At 41.0% G+C, this 9,918-nt stretch overlaps 1 protein-coding gene across 1 annotated transcript; it reads right to left on the bottom strand.

The window, feature by feature from the left end:
- Window positions 1-615: 615 nt before the first annotated feature.
- On the bottom strand, window positions 616-1,609 carry LOC129752980 (uncharacterized). The gene is made up of 2 exons (XM_055748771.1): window positions 891-1,609; window positions 616-820 (listed from the first exon to the last, which is right to left on the bottom strand). The coding sequence occupies exons 1-2, from the start codon at window positions 1,607-1,609 to the stop codon at window positions 616-618; spliced, it is 924 nt and encodes a 307-aa protein (XP_055604746.1).
- Window positions 1,610-9,918: the final 8,309 nt, after the last annotated feature.

The raw sequence follows: 9,918 nt of genomic DNA on the forward strand, positions 1-9,918 counted from the left end.
TCCAATTCAGTGTCGCGACAGGTTACACTTCGTGCGAGGGCTAAGTCTTCTCGACCGCAGCTGCTTGTGGAGTCCATAGTAGGCACAACTGTTACTGATCATTCGACTCCGAATCTCGTTGTCGTAGGTCACCAGTGAGCCGAGATAGACAAAGTCTTCGACTATCTCCAGCTCGCCGCCGTCGATCGTGACCTTATTTTTACTGGACAGGCAGGCTCGGTCGGTCTCGGATCCGCAGGCCAGCATACACTTCGTCTTGGATGCATTAATCATCAACCCAATCCTTCCTGCTTCGCGTTTCAGTTTTCGGTAGATTTCTTCCACCGCCGCAGATGATCTGCCGACTTTATCAATGTCATCGGAAAAGCTGATAAGTTGACTGTATCTGTTGAAAATCGTGCCCGCATTTAGCCCCCCACTCGTCGAATAACACTTTCCAGCGCCACGTTGAGCATCATGCAGGATTGCATTATAGATCATCGCCTTGTCGAAGCCCCCTGCGCGATTCGAATGAACTCGGCAATTCACCCGAAATTCGCACACAGCACAGCGTTCCATCCATCGTATCCTTGATCAGTCTAGTCAGCTTCCCGAAAAAGCCGTTCTCGTCCATGATTAAATCTTGTCCTGGTCCTGATGAGCACTGTGCTCTTCCCATGCACGACGTGTAATTGGATCCAGTCTGGAGCACAACATTTCCAGCAACAACAGGTCCTTATATTCTTCCGGTTTCACCAATTGGTCCAGGGTTTGCACGACGCGTTCGAAACCTTCCAGTAGTGCCTGAATATCGACGGCCGACTCCTCAGCAACCTCATTACTTTATTTTTTTATTTACATAGTATTCCGTCTCACGACATAACTTGACGAACATAATTCCTAAAATTCACTCGGTCCATGGCAACCGTCCTCCAATTCCAATAGCCACCTTGGGAAGTATAAATAGGTTTCCAACCAGCCTGCGCTTCAACACCTTGCTGTCGTTGTACCTGGCCATTAGGATGTCCCAAGCTACTGAATAGTTCGCCCTCGTAAGTGTCAACGGATCGATGAGAGCCCGCGCCTCGCCGGTGAGACAGCCCTTCAGGTAGTGGAACTTCTCAACCTCCGGTAAGTCTGTCTTGGTATGGATCAGGGATGAGTACAGCTCCCGGAAGCTCAGCCACTGGTCGATGTCACCGTCGAACGTTTGCAACTTAATTTGCGGTAGCCTGACATGCTCGATGGTTGGTTGAATAGACGAGTCCATCATACAGGTGGAATGTAGAACACTGGCACCTCCTTCCAGTTCCTTGATGCGTTCCAATATAGATGCCTTGGCGTTGTAGTACTTCGTGGTGAAATCCTGTCGTATATTGGAACATGTTGCTTCTTTCGACGAGTACTCTTCGTGCATCTCAACCTCGATCAGCGCATCGTTGATCCGATCCCAAAAATCGTCCAGTTTCTCCAGCCTAACATGGATTTGTTGAGCTGAGGTAACTTCCCCCAGAGTGCTTGCGAAAATGGTTATTGATTTAAACATCTCCATCAACGCCTTCACCTTTGTTTGTAGATTGCGCAGCGGTCGATTCTTCGATGACAAACTTGACGCGGAAGTCGTAGCCATGGTTGTAGTTCACTCACACAAAATTCACAGGAGAAAATGAACGGTGATAGGATTCAATTCTGACTCTAGCTTTGGCAAAGAACATACACTGTAGAGCATAACTTACTTCAAAAAACTTAGTACTGCACTCCTCTACAGGTAGGCTCCTTCCAATCCAAAACTTGGATGGCAGTGCGCGATGTGAATTTTGCGCCTGGAGTAACGCTTCCAAAAAGCTCTCGTTTACGCGTGAAGATTGATGCTTAATCTCGGTATCGATCAGACAAGTGGTGTTGTAGCCAAGAATAATAATGTTGTAGTTTCCAAATTCTTAAAGCTTCGACTAGAATATATACTCTGTAGAGCTTAACTTACTTTCAAGAAAATTCAGTTGCGCCCAAGGACTATAAAAATCGCTCACTCCTCGAAACGCACACGAAAATGCTTCGCCGCCGGCTCGCTATTCGTTTGTGTTCAATACAATCACGAACAGCAACAAAAACGATTCTACGACGGCGGTTTCTATGCTGCTCGTATTGAAAAACATTCATGAGCGAGTCTGAGAAACGGGATCACGAGAGACATGAATTTGCTTCATGAGGATTTTTATACCGAGCTTGCTGTCTGTTTAGGGAAGGAAGTACGCCAGCTCAGAAGAAAAAAGTAGGAAGAAAAAAAGAAAAAGGAATCTTTTGGCTCGTCCTTCTCAGAGACAAACCGTCCGTACCTACCGTCCGGGCACCGATCGTTTAAAGATTGGCTTGGCCTACACAAGTGCACACTGTTGCTGTTGATGTTATTGATGTTCCTTCAAGCTCGTAGCTTCAAAAAGTGACGCACATTCTTTCGTAGGAAGCAATAATAACAGCACTAGCAAGAAGCAAAGCAATTCTTTTGGCTCGGCATTTTTGCCTGAAAAGAATAATAACATCACCAAATTGGATTGGATGTGCCGGCCGTATGCACACTGTTCTTCTTATTTTCCATTCTTTTTGACCAACGCGTGTTTACAGCCAACACGGCTTGGCGTCATCTTTGTTGCTGTTCGTGTTTGTTCAAGCTCAAGCTTTGCAAAGGGACGAACATTTTTCCACGGGAAAGAATAATACCATTACTAACACGGCTCATGAGCGGGTTGGTAAAAAGTTTCATGAATCGGCTCGCTGCAACGCAATCGTCGGGTTAATGCTAGATTTAGTGTGCGGAGAAGGAAGCAAGGCAAAAAGGAATCAGGAGCCTTGGTCGTGTTTTCGTTTTGGTCGGGCTTGATTCGTGAGAACAGGAGATTCTCGCTCACACCTCATTCGCGTTCCAGGGCATTTTTATGAGCAAAAATCGGAGCGATGCAGGCTCAGTCGCTCGTTTGAATGAGTTTTTCAATCCTTGGTTGCGCCTCTCTACATATATAGGTATTCAAAATCCAGAAAATGAAGCTCGAAATGCGTGGGAGTACTTCCGCTCCTCGAACCACGCAAATAAAAATTGGTGCGCCTCGGTTTATTCCAAAATATTTCGGGTTGGCTCGGGTTGATCAGTTTAGCAGGGTGTTATGGCAAGGATAATTATTGGATGTAGTATTTGTATTTGAATATAGCTTCGGCAGGACGTATACTAACGGTTCTACTAACCTAACCGAAAAAACTATTGCGCAGCATAAAACCCAAATAGCAGAAAATCCAAAAACTCTGCTGAACGGTGTACTTGCGGATCCAATGCAGTTCAAATAAATAGGCAAATGCACAATTATGTACATTCAAACCAATGAGGTACACTTTTACTAAGGTGGCGCAAAGGAACACACACTATTACACGTCGGAGAGGAAAAAAGAAAAATAGACATAAACAAGCCTCGCGTCGAGACGCGTCGTTGTCAGGGAGCTTCATTTATCCTAGGCAAAATGCGTCGCGAAAATGGTCGGTAGTGACGTCACTTCTGTCATGGTAACTATGATTACGAAGAAGAAATTTTACTTCTACTTTTGCAACGTTTCTTTCTCATCACCTCTCTTTCCATCACATTGCATTCAAACATCCAACTCGTTCGAATAGGGATATGTTGCACCATACAGTTGTGTTTGTGAGGTAAGATTGACAGAGATCAGTATTTGCTAAGTCCAGCAACGGCCGGTCATATACTAAAACGGTAGTCCGGAAAGTTTCACTAACCTGACCGAAAAAGGTGTGGTGCTCCGGGAAAACGTCTTGTCAGGTTAGTTTCGCGCGGTTCAATCGGTGGCAACCAGTCGTCTGTTGCCAATTGCTTCGGAGATCCTTCAAAAGCGGTGATAATCAGCTAATGACCATGAAAGCTGATGACCTTGGCCTTGGGTAAGTGTTGCAAATGGTTGCCGGCAGATTTACGATCGATGCAATTCAATCGTTCCTATAAGGCCACCGGGGGGACGATTGATAACCAGTGAAGAAATCGGTGCAAAGGTGATGAAAATGCAATAATCATCACTCTGGTTGATGGTAATTTATAGGCCAAGTGCGATATTTAACCGAGGCGGGTGTCGGTTTCGTATGTTGTTTACTACGGAGCGTTTTGGGCGCATTTTCACCATCATCAGATACTGGTCTGACTCGATGTTGGAGCCCCGACAGCATTTGACAACTATCAAAACGTGGTCGATCTTTCATTGCATTTGATACGGTGATCTCCAGGTGTACTTGTGTGGGAGGCGGTGCTGGAAAAAGGTACTACGTAAGGCCATTCGTTTGGAGGCGGTGAAATCTATTAGCCTGAGGCCGTTTGCGTTGGTCAGCCGGTGCGCACTGAACCTTCCAATTGTCGGTTTAAATTCCTCCTCCGACCTGAGCGTTAAAATCCCCGATGACGATCTTGATATCATGTTTTGGGCTATAAAATCTGTTCCAGCCTCGTGTGTGTTGCCGCAGCTCAAGTAGATGACATGAGCATCTAGGTACACTCGCACCATGGGCCCTTCCAGCATACCTCCTGCAGCGCTACGATGTCGAATTTGCAGCCCTTCAATTCGTTGGAGAGCACGTGGGTACTGCCCACGAAATTTAGAGATCGGCAGTTCCATGTTTCAAGTTTCTAATCGCTAGTCCCTTTTTGTCGCGTGGGTCTTTGCCGATTTCCATCAGGAATTTGTTGTTCGTTGCTTGTGTTTTTTTTTGTAGTAACGGGCTCGCAAGGCCAGCAGCTAATCCCACTATCTCACTATCAGCAGCTAATCCCACTATCCCACTAACAGACGCGTACGGAGCCCCCTATCTCAGTCTGCATGCAACCAAAGCATCCACCGGGGTTGGGTACCCGATCTCCGCTAAGGTTGCTCACACCCCAGCTAGCACCACGGGGAGGTAGAGAATCGGAGTTGTGAGACAAGATATGACTCAACAAACTCAATCGGTGGTATGGAACTACCCGATTCAGACCAGAAGCGGTATTTGTTTTACGGTGGAATGAACCTCAGGGACTTCCACCTTACCATGACCGATGGCCGATGTGGGATCCTGAACTTCGAACCGATCGGCTTACGAATTATATTTTTCCGCAGCCTGGTAATATTCGACATTATATCCGAAAATATGGACAGGGCTTACCTTGTCGAAACGATACCATATCATGTCCCATCTCGCGCTCTTCGGAATTTTGAGCCTTTAAGAACAACTATTTATGGAAGAAAAGAATTTTACAACCCATATCATGTAAATTGTTTATTTCGATTATAATATAATTTAAGATAGTTTTAGTCAATTTCATTCGATCCTAACCAACTAAATCAGTATCGCATGATATAGACATGCCAAGCAGCATCAAAGTCGACAGATATTGGCTGTCTGACACTGAATATTTGCAGCTCTGGTTTCAAGCATAGATAAAGAAATTAGTCTGAATGTCAGAGTCCGTGAACAATAAATAAATGACCACTACCCGAAGGTTGGGTGTATGGGGTCTCAAGTTGTGAATTGTCTACCATTCACCAGCCATTGTATGAATTCTTTTTAAGTAGGGCTAGGTGGGGTAATTATGAACAAAATTTCTTCATTTGGCACACTTACAGTCACCATATGTTGATTTCTTATCACAAACTCTGAAAAGCTACCATCAATGAATGTTTCCGTGCTCTTAAACATTCTGTAGAACAACTTTTGTTTTTTGGTCGCAACCTTTGTCCTTGGGACGTCTGTTCATAATTACCCCGTCTGTTCATATTTACCCCACTCTCTAGGGGGTAATTATGAACACGGATTACGAACTTGGTATAAAATTTTTGAAAAGTAAAAGTAGTTATACGTCACATTTATCCATTGTAATCAGTGTATGGTGATTTTTTTGCTTAAAAAATTATGTTCATACTTACCCCAAACTCTGTTCATAATTACCCCGGACTATGTTCATATTTACCCCAAGACTTGACCAATATGATTTATATGGTGTCAGAAAATCTCAATTCAACACCAAATAATGACAATTATTAGCAGTAAAAAGAAAATGGGTTGTTTTATAAAAACTCAATCCAATTCATTTATAAAACTTGTAAAATGAACAAATGTAATTTAAATTAAGATGTAAAACAATAGAAAAATAGCTATTTTGTGTTCATTAATTGATATTTTTCTTTCTTTTGTTTTGAGAATTTAATTTCTTTGTTGCATCTTTTACTTTTTGGTTGGTGTCTTTTTTCCGTTTCTTTATGTCTTTACAGAACATTTTATTTGATAGGACCTCTCCATACGTGTCCAAAATGTCCTGCGCAGCAAACATCAAGTCTTCACCAAAATGTCGTGGGCTAGGCTTTTCACGTACGTGTGAAATATCATGAAATTGAAACCTATACAATGTATAGTAGGTATACATACACAGGAAATTCGAAAATATTTTAAAAGGGTTGTTTCACAAAAACACTAATTAAAATCTTCTTGGATCAGTGAACAGTCATTTTTTACAATTCTTGTCAGTTCTATATGATCGACAGTTTTGAAAATTATTTACATTTATAAATTTTTATATCACCTGTATGAACTACACATAACTAGCTCTATTCTTTAAAAAAAATTGAAGTACTACCGAAGTTTTCCTCAACAAACTGAAAGAGAAAATCTTCAACCAAAAGATGTTCATTTTGTACCAAATTAAAAAAAAATATTCGAATAAATTATCATTGAAAAAGTTTCTATCAGGTATCAGAAAAGGGGTAAGCTTAAATTAACATTGAAAAAAGTATCTAAGTAAAAAATTAGACTGCAAAAAATAGATATTGGATCTTTGATATCCGGATTTAACACATAAACAATTATTATTTGCTGTAATTCTAATGTTCTGAATAGCAGCACGTTGTCCAAACATACAGGAAAATTGATCTTTGCTCTGTGGACTTATTCACCAATTAAATTTATCAAAATTTTACATATATTTTATTGTTGACCACAGAGATTTAAGGTTCACAATAATGTTAAATTTCACACAGTTATGAATAAAAGCTCGATTAGCAAAACTTTTGTAAACAAATGGTGAATTAAATTTTTAGTCAAATTAAAGATTTCTTCATGTCTGGTTTATAAACTTTTGTTTATCAATTACCAAAAACCTGGTTTTGGAAGCACGTAAATCCTGTATTCGGTATTAGAGAACTATTCCTGGGGATACAGGTTTTCGGTTTTGGTTGGTATTACCGGTAAAACTTTTGACTGCCTTTTTTCTATCAACGAAAAGCAAGTTTTTATCACTATTTATTTGAACAAAATTATGACTTGTTTAAATTTGGTTACGGATTGAGCATTTTTGAAAATTTCTGTTTTATTCACTTTTTTCCACTTTTGAAATTTTTATTTTCAGTTTAAAGAAAATGGGGTTCAAAAGTTTTTTGCATAGACTGAAAAGAACTGGCATAGCTTTTTTTCTAAATCCGAATCTAAATTTTGGAAAAATATTCAATTTCTCAAAAATTCAAAACTTAACACATTGCAGACCTAATTTAATTATGAAATTTATTGAATTTGGTCCAGTGGATTCTGGGATATAAATGCCGAGTGTTGATGTTTCCCGGCTATGATTTCTTCACGGTCGTTAATGTGTTAAGATGTTATAGAAGAGGGGGGGGGGAGCAGTTTTTTAAGAAATTTCGTACAAGGGGAGGAGAGGGAAAGGGGTCTGGAAATGCTTGGGTAATTAGTGAATGGCCCCCTAAGTTGATGAATAAATCATTTGAACATTAAAAAGCATTAGAAATTTCAGGAAACGCATAAGAAGATGTGTTCATAATTACCCCATAGGACGAAAACTATGGCGTAAATATGAACACTCATCTGTGAATAAGTGCGAATAATTTTTTTCAAAATTTCTTCAAAATTCAGACAGAGCATCATAAACTGGATGTAAAACATGTGATAACAACATTCCAGCTGGATTTCCTATGATCAGATATTCAAAATATTAAACACTGTCCGAAACGATTTCCGTTTCACGAGGTAATGGTTTTTTAAAACATCTGAAATAATATAATTAAGATTTGAAAACAGATCGGGAACACCTTACAGCTATCAATCGGATGTTAAACTACCACTTTTGAAACTTTTTGTGTTCATTCATCCCCCACAGCAGCGCGTATGGCACTTGCTCGGAATTACCCCGTGTTCATAATGACCCCACTTGATCCTACCTAGTACCTCGCTAGGCACCAGAAGCGATGTCAGTTGAATTTATTGATTTTTTACGAAAAAACATAGCTACGCCTTTTCAACAGCTAATAACTTTTTTGCCTAGTAAGATACAAAGCTACGGTTACACAAAGTTTTTTTTTGTAATTTTTTTATTTGAAACGGCTCATACCTTTAGGCTTTAAGGAGCCAAACTCGTTTTGTTTGATTACAATTGTGTGCTTATATCAAGTTCATTTTTAAAGAAAATAAGAAAATAGATAGGGAAATATGAAAATAAAAAGAATTATAGACGAAGATCGATAGCTTTTAGAAAAAGGTAGATTTCGAACATGGAGTCCAATTCTAGCACAACTGGAACATTGGGTGATTTTCCTCGGGCCCGAAGGGAGTCTATTAAATTCGTTCTGGCGACAAGATGGACCTCACACGACCAAACAATATGCTCGATGTCATGGTAACCTTGGCCGCAACAACACAAATTGCTGCCAGCAATGTCAAAGCGATAGAGTACTGCGCCTAAGGAATATTGATTGGACATGAGACGGGAAAATAAATAAAGCCGGGAATAAAATCCCGACTAAAGTTCAATCTATTAAACCAGGGTTTAAGGCTTACCTTTGGGATAATCGAGTGGAGCCACCGACCCAACTCATTCTCGTCCCATTTGCGCTGCCAGTTGACAAGAGAGTTTCTTCGAACCAAACAGTAGAATTCGTTGAAGGCGATTTCACGTGGATACCTGTCGCCTTCCATCGCCCCCACCTTTGCCAGACAATCTGCCTTCTCATTGCCCACTATCGAACAATGCAAGGTAACCCAAACAAAGGTGATGGTAGAGCGACGTTTTGATAAAGCACTCAAATTATTCCGTATCTTCTCGAGGAAGTACTGCGAGTGCTTTCCCGGTTTTATTGAATGGGTTGCTTCAACAGAGCTCAGACTATCCGTTACAACATAATAGTATCCAACTGGCCGTTAAGCGACACTGTCCAAGGCCCAGTGAATAGCTGCTAACTCTGCTACATATACAGAGCATGGTGGCTGGAGATTGTGAGAGGCGCTAGATATTTCGTTGAATACTCCAAATCCTGTTGTTTCCTCAATAAGTGATCCATCGGTAAAGTACATTTTATCAGCCGATGCTGTCTATATTTCTAGCTTCTAGCTGTCTATATTAGCTTCTAAAAGTCTTGGAATCAGAAGAGGACGATGCGAGACCGGGATTCCACAAAATTCCTGCTGCATAGACAAATCAGACTCGACAGAAGAATGTTCGTAGTCTGGGCTACAAACACGAGTTGGAGAACACGAAGAAGGGTTTACCTGCATTGACATGAGGACATGGTATATAGACATAAATCTAGTTTGAAGATTTTGCTCAAGTAACCTTTCAAAATTCAACATTGATTCTTTGTTGGCATTTTCCTTTCAGATACTCGATATGGGGCCTCCAGGTACACACTTGGATTCAAACCAAACCCCAAGATACTTGAAACACCTCGATTGAGTGATCGTTCAGCCTAGGAATTGAAGCTTAGGTTGAGCAGGTCTATTTTTCTTAGAGAAAACAACCATTTCCGTTTCCTGCGCAATCGAACAGATTTAAGATTACTTCAGGTGTTCCTCAAGGTAGTATTCTTGGGCCAATGCTATTCATACTGTTTGTGAACGACCTAGACACCGTTATTCAATCCCCC

This window comes from Uranotaenia lowii, chromosome 3 (genome assembly GCF_029784155.1).
Source record: "Uranotaenia lowii strain MFRU-FL chromosome 3, ASM2978415v1, whole genome shotgun sequence".
NCBI lineage: Eukaryota > Metazoa > Arthropoda > Insecta > Diptera > Culicidae > Uranotaenia > Uranotaenia lowii.